This window comes from Schistocerca gregaria, chromosome 1 (assembly GCF_023897955.1).
Source record: "Schistocerca gregaria isolate iqSchGreg1 chromosome 1, iqSchGreg1.2, whole genome shotgun sequence".
Lineage (NCBI taxonomy): Eukaryota > Metazoa > Arthropoda > Insecta > Orthoptera > Acrididae > Schistocerca > Schistocerca gregaria.
Genome location: NC_064920.1, coordinates 520,863,642 through 520,878,240, shown reverse-complemented (window position 1 = coordinate 520,878,240; position 14,599 = coordinate 520,863,642). Strand labels below are relative to the sequence as shown.

At 41.4% G+C, this 14,599-nt stretch overlaps 1 protein-coding gene across 6 annotated transcripts in view; it reads right to left on the bottom strand.

Annotated features, from left to right (window-relative positions):
• The window catches only part of LOC126354697 (glutamine--fructose-6-phosphate aminotransferase [isomerizing] 1-like), a 160,837-nt gene that overhangs the window by 16,231 nt on the left and 130,007 nt on the right, over window positions 1-14,599 (bottom strand). For all 6 annotated transcript variants that reach the window (XM_050004552.1, XM_050004541.1, XM_050004514.1 and 3 more), the window contains 2 exons: window positions 13,864-13,979; window positions 6,910-7,108 (listed from right to left, as the gene is read on the bottom strand). In XM_050004552.1, coding sequence (XP_049860509.1) covers window positions 6,910-7,108; window positions 13,864-13,979 — 315 coding nt within the window. The remainder of the gene's footprint in view (window positions 1-6,909; window positions 7,109-13,863; window positions 13,980-14,599) is intronic.

The following is a 14,599-nucleotide window of genomic DNA, read 5'->3' as shown; positions in this document are numbered from 1 at the left end:
CGGGAGGCAATCCTCATCCCTCTCCTCAAACCGGGAAAGGACCGCACATGTCCCAGTAGTTATCGTAGTATCTCCTTGACAAGCTGTGTCGGTAAGACCTTGGAATGGATGGTTAACCGGCATCTGGTCTGGCTGTTAGAGACCAGACAGCTCCTTAGCCGCTTTCAGTGTGCATTCCGAAAATTTTTGTCCACTGTCGACAATCTGACCCTCCTAGAGACGGCTATTCAGCAGGCTTTTCTCCATCAGCATCACTGTATTGGTGTCTTCTTTGATATCAGTAAGGCAGATGATACTACTTGGAGATACTGTATTCTTGCACAACTGCATCAATGGGGCTTTCGTGGCCGCCTCCCGATTTTCATTCGGTCTTTCCTGTCTCGGTGGTTTTTTCGGACCCGCGTTGGTAACACACTGTCTGATGGCTTTGAGCAAGAGAACAGTGTCCCCCAGGAGAGCGTTTTAAGCGTTACCCTCTTTACCATAGCCATCAACAGTATAACGTCTACAGTGAGGAATCCAGTACAGTGCTCCTTATTTGTGGACGACTTTGCTGTTTTCTTTTCCTCCTCCAGTGTTGCAACCGTGAGCCGTCAGTTGCAGCTAACAGTGTGGCGGTTAGAGGAGTGGGTTGCAAAGACGGGTTTTCGGTTCTCTGCCGATAAGTGTGTTTGTGTTCATTTTAATCGTTCTCGTCGTCTTTTTACTTTGCCTGCCTTGCATATGGGGGATACTGTCCTACATTTTAGAGACACAGTGCGGTTTCTGGGCCTAATTTTTGACTCCAGGTTGTCATGGCTGCCACACCTACGTGACTTGAAAGCCAGAATCCTGAAGGCACTCAACATCCTCAAGTGCCTCCGCCACAGGTCTTGGGGAGCGGACAGGGCACGTCTCCTTCAGTTTTACCATGCTTTCGTGCGTTCACGGTTGGAATATGGGTGCACAGTATATGGGTCAGTTAGGCCTTCTTATTTGCAGGTCCTTGACGCTGTTCACCATGCTGGGATTTGACTGGCCACGGGTGCTTATCGGATCAGTCCCATACCCAGCCTCTGTGCTGAGGCTGGGGAACCGCCACTTACCATCCGGCGGCAGCTCCTGCTGATGCGGTAGGCTTGTAAGTTTCTTGCAGCTCCCAGCTCGCCTGCTCACCATCTTGTTGCCCATCCACCTCTGGACCGCCTTTTTTCCCGCCGTCCCCGGGCTACGTTGCCGTTTGGGATCTGTGTGCAACGTGTACTAGAGTCCCTCTGTGTGGAGTCTGTACAACCCCAAATCCAGGGTTTTAACCGCCTGCCACCCTGGTTACTGAAGAGGCACCCTGGTTACTGAAGAGGCCCAGAGTGATTTTAGATTTATTGCAGTACAAGAGAGATTGCACTCCTTCCACTGTTTTTAATGCAGCATTTTCTGCCATTTTATCTGAGCACCACGACTATGTAGCTTTTTTTACGGATGGGTCAAAACAAGGGGATTCTGTTGGTTGCTCAGTTGTTTTTCCAGATTGTGTCTTCAAGGTCCGCCTGCCTCAGACTTTCACTGTGATTGATGCAGAATTGTCTGCGATCTTGCGGGCACTGGAGCACATGAGACATTCTTCCTGTCCTAAATTTCTTGTCTGTTCGGATTCACTCAGTGCCCTTCACTTATTGCAACGTTTGTATCCGGCAGACAAAACTGTCCAGACCATCCAGGATGCCCTCCTCCGACTACAGCGACTGGGGAAGGTTGTAGCTTTCTGCTGGGTTCCGGGGCATGTCGGCATTGCTGGGAATGAAAGGGCAGATCTCGCAGCCAAGGAGGCGTGTCTCGCCCCACAAGTCTCTCAGTGTGCTATCCCCTTGCACGCACTCACCTCGCTGTTGAGCTCACGGGTTATGCGTCGGTGGGAGGATGAGTGGCTGGAAGTGACTGACAATAAGCTCCGTATAGTCAAGCCCACAACGCGTGTGTGGTGTACTTCCTTTCAGCCCCATCGACGGGACGAGGTTCTCTTCACTCGGCTTCGAATAGGCCACAGCCCTATGACGCATGGCTACCTGCTCCGGCGAGAGGACCCTCCAATGTGTGGTGCTTGCGGTGTCCAGGTCACTGTGCGCCACGTTTTATTGGACTGCATTTTATTTTCTGACCAGTGGGCCGCAGCTGACTTGCCAGCGGACCTGCCATCTCTTTTAGGCCTCGGACGAATGTGGCTAAAGTTTTAAAGTTCTGTGACATGTCAAATGTTTTTACAAAGATTTTAGGGAGAGGATTTTAATTTGCTCACTGTGTGACAAGCTAGCCCATATTTTATGTAAGTGGGCAGCCAATAACAATTTCCTGTGACATTCTTGTTGCTATGTTTCCCCTTTCCTTAGGTTTCACTTTCTTATGTAACATTTTCCTTCTTTTCCTGCTTTCTTTGAGTGTGTGCTTTAGTTTTCTTAGGTCTGTCCACGTTCGTTCCTTTTAATGTGTGTCAGGGCGCTGATGACCTCGATGTTGAGCGCCCATAAGCCCCAACACACCACACCACACCACACCACACCACACCACAAAAATCGCCAAGGAGGAGTTGAGCAACAGAACTAAACATTGGTAGGCATGTTTCTACATGAGAAAAATGATATCTTGTCAGATTTCGCACCAGTTGAACAAGAGTGGTGTTAGCAGCGCCACTATAAGAATGCAAATCAGGTTTACTGTAATGCACACTGTAACAGTCCTGAGCATTAGTTATTCCTGAGATTGGAAAGGTGAGTTGATGTCAATCAGGATTGCCTTAATGGCATCTTTGTTGCATTAATCAATACCTCACTGAGTTTGAATGAGATCGCGTAAAAGAGCTACAACATGCTGGATGTTTTTTTTCTGCGATATTTCATAATAACGTGACAGGCCTTAGTACGACTGCTGGCAGCAGCTGTCATGAGAATGTATGGTCGCAAGAAGACTGGGCTCTGGATATGGCCATGTGGCACTGCCGAGACTGGTGACCATCGTGTCCGGTGTATGGCTTTGATTCATTGTACTGCTTCTGCAGCAGCAGTCGGTACCACAGTGACACAATGAACTGTTACAAATCAGGTACATCTCGTACAGCTCTGAGCCAAATGCCCTGTAGCATGCATTCCACTGACCCAAACAACCACCATTTGTGACTTCAGTGGTGTGAAGCGAGAGCTCATTGGAGGCCAGGGTGGAGGCCTGTTGTGTTGTCTGCTGAATGCTGGTTCTGTCTTGATGCAGTGTCAGTGACGGCCATGTTGTTTAGGAGGAGGCCGGTTGAGGGCCTGCAACCAACCTGTTGTGCTGCCATTTATAACAGCATTCAAGGGGGTGTTTCCCAATCCACTTATCTACATACTGCTGTTGTAACCCAACATGCTCTACAGAGTGTTGAAATGTTGCCTTGGCCTGCTCGATGACCAGATCTGCCTGCAGTCGAGCACGTATGGGACACCATCAGACAACAACTCTAGCTTCATCCACAAGCAGCATTACTGTACCTGTATTGACCAACCAAGTACAGCGTGTGGAACTCCATGCCACAAACTGACATTCGGCACCTGTACAACACAGCACAAGGCTTGCATTCAACTTTCCAGCAGTTACACTGGTTATTAATGTACCAGTATTCCACATTTGCAATGGATTTTCTCACACTTACATTAAACTGTGACCTTGCAATGTTAGTCACTTAAATGTTACCCAGACAAATGTATTCCCATAATTTCATTGATTTACATGAATTAATTTTTGGTGTTGTGATTTTCTTTCTGTCAGAGTATTTTAAAAATTCAGAACAGCAGATATGGTGAGGACACTAGAGTCAACAAAGTCAGCAGGATCATGGAAAGACTTAATAGGTTTCACTCTCATTTCCAGTTCAGCTACACTGCTGGCCATAAAAATTGCAACACCAGGAAATACTAAATAATAAAGTGTTACATGTTGTATGTCCACAGAAGGAAAAATACATGATTTAATTTTTTGTTGATTTTGCGCAAACAAGGTGTGGAACTGAATAAAAGGGGTGCTGTTTCTAGCAGCAACAATAGCTCTAACCCAGCAGGGCATTTATTGGGTGAGAAATCTGGAGAACGTGCTGGCCATAACAATAGTCAAAACATTCTCTGTATCAAGTTAGGTCAGGATGGCATGGGCAACATGTGCCCTTGTACTATCTTGTTGAAAGATAACATCATGGAGACCTCAAAGGCGAGGTACGGCCAGTGGCCTTAACACGTCAGAAATGTAATGCTTTCTGTCCAAGTTACCAGCTACATGAACCAGAGTTGACTGTGTTGGACACCCAATGGCTCTGTGCCTCCATGCATGGGTATGTCCATCATAGTGCTGTACACAAAACCGGGACTCATCTGAAAAGATGACATAGTGCCATTCACGTGTCCAGTGTTGCTATCGCATGCAATATGTAGGGCATGCCTCTCTCTGCTGGGTACTTTGGATGGCATCACATCCTCTGTGTCGATTACTTATCTTGTTGCAAATTAGTTAATTTCCTTTCTTAAGTTTTTTTGACGTGGCTGTTACTTCTGTTACATGGCTGTTTGATCCTGGATGGCAAAATGAACATTGTGTCTACCCTCTCAGGCACTAGTCATTTGGGTTCCTGAGATCCTACACAGCTTTGAGTATGGACTTCCTGAGCCCATCAATCTCATATTCAGACAATTTTCTTGGATACTGAGCAATGAGTGCAGCATCACTGGTGAACAATAAACCACAGACTCAATAGGCCACAATTACATTGCTGTCTAATTTCAACACATGCTGGTAGATGTTTCTTCTTCTTACAAGAGGCATAACATTATCTTCTCATGACCAACCACCATTCAAATGCAATTTCTGAATGAGAAACATGTTGCATAATCCTTCCATATATACAGAAAGTAGATGACATTATGTGTACCTACTGTATGATGGTTGTGCTGAAATACCAATCATTTGCAAGTACAAGCGCATACAGTGTGTTTAAAATTACTTGTGACTCTTGATGCTTGGATCACCAGATACAGTTGCCCAGGTAACACCAATAGTGAGCCAGGTTTTCCTACCACTGCAAGAGGTTCGGCTGGTAAAGCACCTGTGTTGCCATGTGATGTCAAGTGTTACATGCATATCTGCATTCATGAACTCTCATTGAAAGTGGTTATTTTCTGACTTTGAAGTGTTCCGCAGCCATCAGGTATTGTAAAGAAGTGTTTTGTTTGGTGTTGCATTAATAACAACAGTCTACCTCATCAGAACATGAGGTTTGCATTAAAAGTTGTCATCCAAGATCACATTCACCGCCTATGAAGATAATGTTCTGCTACAAAATATTCCTCTGGATTCGACAACAGTAATGGACGATGTGCCAACTGCTCTGTTGTGATTGATAAAGCTCTAATAATGCAGTGGGTCAGCCATACCAAGAAGATAGTTGAGGAGAGGGATTCATGAAGCACAGAGGTGAGTGTTGAAATAGTATAATATTAAACTAGCAATTGAGGGAAAGACAGGTCAGTAGTTTATGAAAAAGACCATTCTCAATATAAAAATCAATGTGTAATTTCACTTATATTGTTGCAAAACCTACAGCAATTCTCGCCTCACCAGCTATCAATTGTCCTTAAAATTACATTATTTCATTGAAAAAATCTGAAGTTGCTTGTATATCACGATAGACAGGGAAGTTTCACATATTAATTGTAAGGCAAATTAATCTCCTCTGTCATTTGCCAAAAATCTTGTTTCGATACCTCAGACTGTTTTTGAGATACGAGGGATTTGCGACTATTTCATTCTGACTTTTTCACCGGGCACATGCGTTTGTGACAGTGTGCTCTTTACATACATTCCATTTTCTCGAGACTGGAGACAGAGTGATATCCTTCCAAGTTTAAAGAATAATTCAATATATTAGCTACATTTCATACACAGCAATATATGACGTAACATGCACCAAACACAAATCCATAGCGACCCTTATTTTTCACTGCAAACTAAGAATTTCTTGTGGTAGTTTACCTACTATCGAAATATCGTAATAACTATTATCATTAATGAAATGATAGCTGGTTCATCATGAAGCTGATGAATTAAATTGTAGATGTGCGAAAATTAGAGTTTATTAATGAATAGTTTCTTTAGTCTTTCGAGAAAGAACACAGATCGGCCGGCTTGCGTGGTTTGTTGTTCATGCAGTCAAGCAAACCTCACAGGTTCTGCACCAAGTAGGTCTGGCATTATAGTGTGGTCACCTGCTGACGCACTCAGCACACGCTGGCAACTATGCTTCCCTCCACTCGCTGCTTACGGAACTGTCAAAAGTTACAACTAATTTTAAACGCACTATAGCCTACGTCATGCAATTTGAAGTGAGCTGTATACAGTCTGCATGGTGTTGTCATTTTAGTGGCAAACAGTATAGTTCATTTGAGCATATTAAAAGTAGTTTCGCATGACTCGTGTTCAGAGCTTAAAATTCAAATCTGATGTGATGCTTCGAGTGTCAAACAGTTTACCACACTATCTTGGTTTATCACACTACCCTCGATGTGAAAGACAGGTACATGTCAAAAATGATGTTGAATATCAAACAAGCGAAATAGAATGTATAAGCATGTAGTTTTTTTGCCATTTCTTTAGATTCTAATTCAGTGTTTTGCAAAGACTGTTATAAGAACCTAGGTTAAAACTGGACCAAAGATCTGAAAATATCTAGTAACAGTGCTGATTCTAAGACCAGGATGGCAAATTCAAAATTAGCCACAGGTATCTCAAGAAAACTGTGAAATAGAATTCTGCAGCTACACAGGTGACAGAAAGATGCATATATACCTGCATTAAAAATGTGTATACTGTATGACAACAGTGAGGGAAATTGAAGTACAGTAGTTTTACTCTTGTATATACCTGACTGAGAAATGAAGAAGCAGACATCGTCACGGAAAACAGGAGTACTCCTGTCCAAGAAATCTGATGCTAGTTCCACCATAACTGGCAGTTCAGTCAGTTCCTCCAGCAACTGGCGTGTGGCAACAGCCGAATGGTAACTTGTGCCACATCCTATCAGCATCAGTCTTCTGCATCGCCTTATTTCTGGAATATAATCCTGCCAACAAAAACCAATGCCCATGTAGTAAAAAGTTTGATTAGGCAAGTAACAGAACACAGCCCATTGCCATATTTAGAAGTTGTAAGTTTTTAATTATTTATGGAAAAATAACAGGAGTAGTGACATATTTCTTTAATGGAAACAACGAGACATTGTGCAACATCTTGTAGCAAACTCCTATACTTGAAAATAAGTTAAAATTTAACTGTTTCAGTCACATTTTCTACTAAATTCATTTTAATATTTTGTTAGAAATTGCAGTAGCATGACCCGAAGAAGTACTGTAAATACTTTAGGCTTATTGGTGGCAAATGACAATACTGTAAAATTAAAATCAGCTCAACAAAATATTTACATTATGCTTTTGCATTTCACCATACTTTATAAAGTTCAGAGGATATTTTTTATCTTTTGAAGGGAAAAAATGTTTATTTAGAAAATAGTTCACAATAAATATAAGAGACACCGGCTCCTGTAACCAGGATTGCTAACACATGCCTGTGTGGTGGCATACTACTCTGAAGTAAGCCGGTTCAAATCCAAGTGGTGAAAAATTTTCACTGCCAGTATTAGGTTGGCAAGGGTAGATGACTACCACCAGTCTTTGTACAAATCTCCTGGATTAAATTCCTAATCTCCTCACAGTGCCTCATCAAATGAGGGTGTATGACACTGTTCATGATGCTGATCTGTTTGTCAAATGGGGATGTTAAGTTAGGTGGCACCCTTGTTGCTAGAGGAATAGATTATGGGCCAGCTCCAATTTTATCCTTTCCCTTACCTTCATCCTATAGCTGAACCCAGCAGTGATAGGATGGCTATGTTGTCAGGATGACGAATGGCTAAGGGTTGAGGCTGGGTGGCAGTCTGATGGCAGTCTGAAGAAGAGCCAGGGAGAAGTGACTGTCAAAATCATTAATTTATTTTATACTTGTAGGCCAGCACTGTATTAATATGTGAAGGCGATCATGTGTCTCTGCCCCATGGTGAGAAGGCCGGTAGCCAGACAGCCAGCTGCTAGCGACCATCCAGCTGGCTGCAACACTTGCTTGCACCCCTGCACTCGATAACCAACATATTGCACAGGACACAGCACTGGTGTCAGTTGTGAGTGCAGATGGACAGGAATTTTGCAGCAGTAGCCTTGTCTACGATGAATAACCGCAGACAGGTAGCCGAGCATGCAATGAGGAGGTGTGCTCACCACAAAGTTGGTAGGTGGTTGCTGTACCCAGGTTGCAACAAATAACCCCCGTGCAGGAGTCCAGCTGCTGCTGGAGTGAGCCAGGAAGGCCTGCAGCACCAAGTCTGGAGGGAGGACTCAGTGCAGGAAGGTGGCACTGCAACTGAGACTCAAACCCATGGCTACCACATGATGGCTCCACGTCACTTTCTCATCTGGGCTGACCCCTTCATCCTGATAGACAGCTGGGCAGCAAATGAATCTGCTACAAAATTGACAGCTGTTTATTTGCTAAAGCAGCTCACCTGTTACCCCATTGTGCTCCTTTAGTCGTCTACTCGGCAACACCATTGAAACCCCAATGATTGAGATATCTCTTGCCATGTCGAGCATTACCACAGCAATGGCATGTTACACCTAGCAAGCCTAGCCCATCTCACAATAAACAAACATCATTGTTATCTTAGTCCAAATGACGACACTCCATGCTCATCACTTTACTCTTCGAGCACATCACCTACAGGTGGCTAATGCAATATTCCACTGCACTTTCTCAAAGATTTTAGCCTTAATTCATGACAACTCAAACCCAACACTACACTGTACAAGCATTCAACACAGTCATCCCAAGGCAGAGATGCCCACTTCATACTAGGTCAAAGGAAGGCAATGGAAAACCATAGCCACTAGGACCCTTCCAAGAGCATCATTGTAGGATTCCTGTTTTTGTTGTCCTTTAAAGTGATGCAAAAAGTATCAAAGGGAGGATAAAAATGGAATATTTAGTATGTAAACCATCTTAGGCTGCAGCTAAGAACTAGTTGCACGAGATTATAAAACGTCATATAGGTGAAACAATTTTCAATACCAGAAGCAATGATGCAATGTTCATTTCTCCTACTTATATCAGCTAGTTATTAATTTATTTGTCATATGATGACAGAAGAAAGTATTAGACAACTATTGACAACAAATTTATACATTTTTTCACAAATACATGCAACCTAGATCTATAACTAATAGCCCACTCGATGAAAGACCTAAATAGGTTGAATAGGGGGAAAAAATTCATGTAATCCAAAATTTCGTACAGTGACAGGAGGGAGTGTTATTAACAACATACTAAACATGCTGCATCCTAATCAGTGGAGGTTGAGGGATTTGAAGGTAAATTTTTAAACTTTTTCATGAGTATCTCTAAAACCACATCTTCTAGCGAAAATGTTACCCAGTACGAAAGTAAACACATTAATTTTTCTGTAAAAAAGAACCTTTTCCACTTTTCAGAGAATGGAAAGATCACAGATTATTGAAAATAGTGTTTTAACGGATATTTATAATTAAATAAAGTGGGTTAAGACAAGTATTAAATCGTACCACATCTAAGTGCATAAGAGCCGTATTAAGGAATAAATTGTGTTCTTACTGCATTTCTCTCCTGATAGGTCTGTGAATTGAAGAGTGAACAGGCAAGTCACCTAACAATCTGCACCACTACATCACAAAAATCAAGTACTGGGTGTTTCACAGTTATACTGACTCTTTAATAGAACACTTTATGAATTAAAGGTGCTACAGTGTGCAGAAATGCTCAGTGAGTTATTTATCACAAAGTGCCTTAACACTACATGGAAACAGATATGAGTTACTAGAGATACGAAAGCAAGAAACACAAATGGACAAAATCTGTGTAAATCCCTGTGCTGTTACACACTGCTAGAGGGGGATTTGTTACTTATTCATCCTGTATAACAGCTGAAGCAGTCTTCCAGGAGAGGCAACACAAGTGCTGCTTGCTTTTTCAGTTTATAGGCAGACTATTTCTTACCAAAATTTGCTGTCCAGTTTTCATATGTGAGTGACAAAATAATTTCACTAAGCTCATGTTTATATAATGGAGTTATTTGCAGTTGTTAAATGAGCTTTTAAAATATGTTCCGATAAATGAAAAACTTTATTTGACAATAATCTGCGATCCACATTTTTCCAAAACAGTGTTGTCAAATGTAGAGTAATACAAACCTATTGAGTTTCAAAGAACTCTTTGTCTTACTTGAATATCTAATGGCATCATTTTCATAGAACAACACTTTTCATTTTTTTATGTGATGAAAGTCACAAGAAAAATTCAGAACATCAGTGAAATGGTTGAAACTGTTTTCTTTAATCCGCTCCAGAAGGCTCGGTTTCAAACTAGTTACAGAACTTGTAAGGTCACTCTGCACATTCAGGTGACTGTGGTGTGTCATTTTCATGAACTGTGGTGTGTTGTTTCCATGATGACTACAGTTGGCATAAATTTATCCCTTACAGTTGCAGTGGGCTGGGCGCAGCAGCTTTGCTCACCATCCTTGACCAATAGCATAATGGAATTTTGTAAATGTCTCTATGGCAACAACACAGTGTTGCCTAAGTTCTACAGACAACATTGGTTTCACAGCAACTGTTTGCACTTCATAGTTGAAAGCTGGCAACAGTGCTGCATGCTGTCTGGGATTTTTCTTACACCATCTTGATTATAGTGTCTACAGTCCAATCTCAAATAGTTATATGGATGAGAACTGTACAAAGACTTTTAGGGCTTCCTTTGCCTCTCCTGGATAAATAGGAAGGAAATTAGCCCAAAATTCATCCAGACCCATTTACTGAAACTGTTCTTTAGTACTCTAATCACTTTTAAAGTGAGCTGCAGCCTCTTTTATTTCATCAGGAGGTGCATACACATCAGTTGTAAAGGGTGATCTTACTAATTTGCACTTCCAGTTTTCTGCAGGCAAATGACACAAAGTTTTTACTCTTCTTGAAATCGTTACATGTGTTCACTGATAATAACTCTCAAGTTTCTGATATTGGACTGCTGTCTATCTAAAACTTCGTAGAAATGAGGGAATGACTAAAGTTACTAATGGAAACATCCAGGAAATACTTCCACCTTTGTGACTTTTCCAAGAAAGGTCTTGTGGCATCTTAGGCATCCATTATTTTGATGTTTCTACCTTGTGGTTTCAAATTTAGATTATTCAGGGTTTCAAGTCTGCAAGATATGTTAGAGCAAATATAAAGCCATCATCAGTGAGTGAATGATGAAAATCAGCTTTTCCTTGACTCAAAAGAAATATGGTGATGTGACAGGAGTGGTGGGATAGTGATATGCACACATACAGATAGTAGCAGTATTGCATACACAAGGTATAAAAGGGCAGTGCATTGGCAGAGCTGTCATTTGTACTCAGGTGATTCATGTGAAAAGGTTTCTCACTTGATTATGGCTGCACTACAGGAACTAACAGACTTTCAAAGTGGGATGCTTGTAGGAGCTAGACAAAGGGGATGCTCAGTTTTGAAAATTGTTAGGGATTACAATATTTCAAGGTCCACAATGTTAAGAGTGTGCCCAGAGTACCAAATTTCAGGCATTACGTCTCACCGTGGACAACGCAGTGGCCGATGGCCTTTACTCAATGACAGAGCAGCAGCGCTTGCGTAGAGTTCTCAGTGGTACACTCTGTTCATCATAAGATGAAACCTGATATAAAGACGATGATTGGTCAGAAGCCTTAGCACACTTACACTGACATTGTTATGCTCTTGAAAGCAGATACCAGTTATGTACAAGATATATTATTACTAAGTTACGTTAAATGGAACTTTAAGGTATTCGAATGTATTAACAGCCATCAACATATTCCTTAATCATGATTGAGCTACGTAGCTTTTATTTTAAAAACTCATGTACAGCCTCTGTACTGTTGTGCTCTGATTGTTGCACTGTTAATATGCAGTATGAAAATGACTGAAGCTGCTTACCGTTCCATAGTGAAACACACATGTGGAACACAGTTAAAAGTTGAGAAATAGGTTGTTCTTAATATTTTTCATAACTTTACAGTGATAATCAGCTTTTGAATTTTTTTCGAGGGACTCTATTATGTACCGAATATAGCAGTATCGGCAGCATGGTAGGTTAATAATATTCTATAGTCCATGGCTCACTGGTTCAACCTTCCAGATGACAGTTCCAGTACTGAAACATATTTCTCGGATTCGGATATGGAAGGAGCTAAGAGATTACATGATGAGTGACTGTAATTAATACCTTCATTGGCTTCAGTATTCAACAGTGCAGTGAAAACCCTTCAGTATGCTTTTGCTTAACACATAGCTTGCTCAGAAAAATTGCGCTGTGTTTAACACTGCTGTTTGTAATTAGAATGCTATGTCAGGTGAGAATGAGGGCATTTTATGGTATCTGTGTGTTGTCAGCAATAACTAGGTGACATGAAGCAAGGCTGATACTGCCAACTCTACAAAAAATGCACTCAATAATTGTAATAAGAATATAAAATTTTTGACCTGCCTGACCACATGTTTCTGGTTTCTTCCGAGTTATCTAGGGCCCCCCTGTACATATCTCATGCCTCCCTAGGAGGTTGCACCCCCCAGATTGGGAACCACTGCTATAAACAAAAGCTGAGAAGTGTGAGGTTTGCAAGTATGATATTGTTAGTGACCTGCACAGTATTGGTGAAAAAGGGAGTGGATTTGTAAATGTGGCCTCATGCTGCTGTCTATCGTTGGCAGGGTATTGGAAAGCTGTGTAACCATGTTACAGTCACTTGGTGGTGAATTAATGAATGACCACGAGGTTACTACACTTCTCTCACCATTAATTTTGACCACGTACAACTCAGGAATTGCTGGCACATGTAGAGTGGCCTGTACTGAGTGCAGCCACATACCACACATCCACAGTATACCTTGCAAGATGGATTTCAATGTCCGATGGAATGGAACTGATAATGTTGAAGTCTGGAATATTAACCTGCAGTAGTGCATTGCTTGAAGTAATTATCATGTCACCCAGGTGACCCACTTCTGTTGGAGAGGCCAATTTAATTCTCTGGGTCTCTTCAGATGTTGGGAGACCTTAGGATGGGGATGGGTGATGCATTTGATACTGCTTATGTTATGAGTAGTATTCTAACCACTGATAAAGCAGACAATTTAATTCACAATGACCAATACATAATGACAGCATTTTGCTTGCATTTTCATGGAAGAATGCTACGGCTGCTGTACGGGATGACTAAGAATCAATTTCCCCCTAGCAGTGCACAACAGTGTGCAGAGACTTATGTAGATTCTGACCAAGTGTTTCTTATGTTAGTATTATTAGTAACTAATAATTGTATTCCATGTAGGGTTAACACTCTTCATGATAAACATCCACAGGTGTCTATGCTCTCTGTGCCACCTGTGGTTGATAAGGCACACTGCAAAATGGTTGATGTAACTTTCTGAAACATCCAGTAGTTGCTTCTTGTAATGTAGTGGAATAGTGCTGGAAGAATTCATTTGCACGTCACAATACAATGGTTTTTATATTTTTGAGAATACCATTTTGACTGTCTGGATGATTTGAAAATGGGTCCCGATCCTTAACAAGTGACCGGGGTGGTGGGAAGGAATTTGGAACTTTGATTACTGATTAAAAGAAGTTGCTGACCTGAAATTATGTAAGGCTGGCCTCTTCCATGACAAATCATATTAGACAAACTATTAACCTCACCTTTATACCTCCTAGTACAACTGTTTTGGTATCAAAGTTGAGACGACCTCTCATGGTATTGATGACAGACTCTGGTTGTTCAAAGATTTCTTTCTGCATGAAGCTGCTGTAGTTACCTGTAAATAACCAAAAATACTGTAATTACCATTTCAATCTTCAACCAAGTATACAATAAACATGCCAAACTAATCAGGAGATTAAATTAATGTGAAGAATTGGTTGCATATTACTGTTCATGTGCTGTGTGTATTTTGTTTAATACAGAGAAAGCAAACAGGCGCTAGTATCTACTACAATTCGTATTTGGGACGGATAATTTGTGGCTGCTTTTACATCTGTCCATTTCACAATTTTCCGTGAGAACAAAATTTGAAGTAGTGGATGACACAAACAACTTGCATTGGGTCAATAACAGTGTTTAACACAGCTGCAGTGAACTTTTCCTAGACACGTCATAGTCTAATATTAATGATCTAATTGCAAGATAAAATTATGTTGAAAATTAGGTCAATCATTTTATTGTGTTTATATATGTTGTAGGCAAACAGCTAGAGTAGCCTATCAACATTCATTTAAAAAATAAATAAATAAAAAGTCCTATCCAAACAGCTGTTCAGTTTCCATGCTGATGTGACCTCCAAGCAACCCACATAAACTAGGGAATTGAGTTCCCAGGGATCAATTCTGAATGTCACAGCTTTTCCCCACTGATAAGTCCCAAGGTCTCACAATGCTG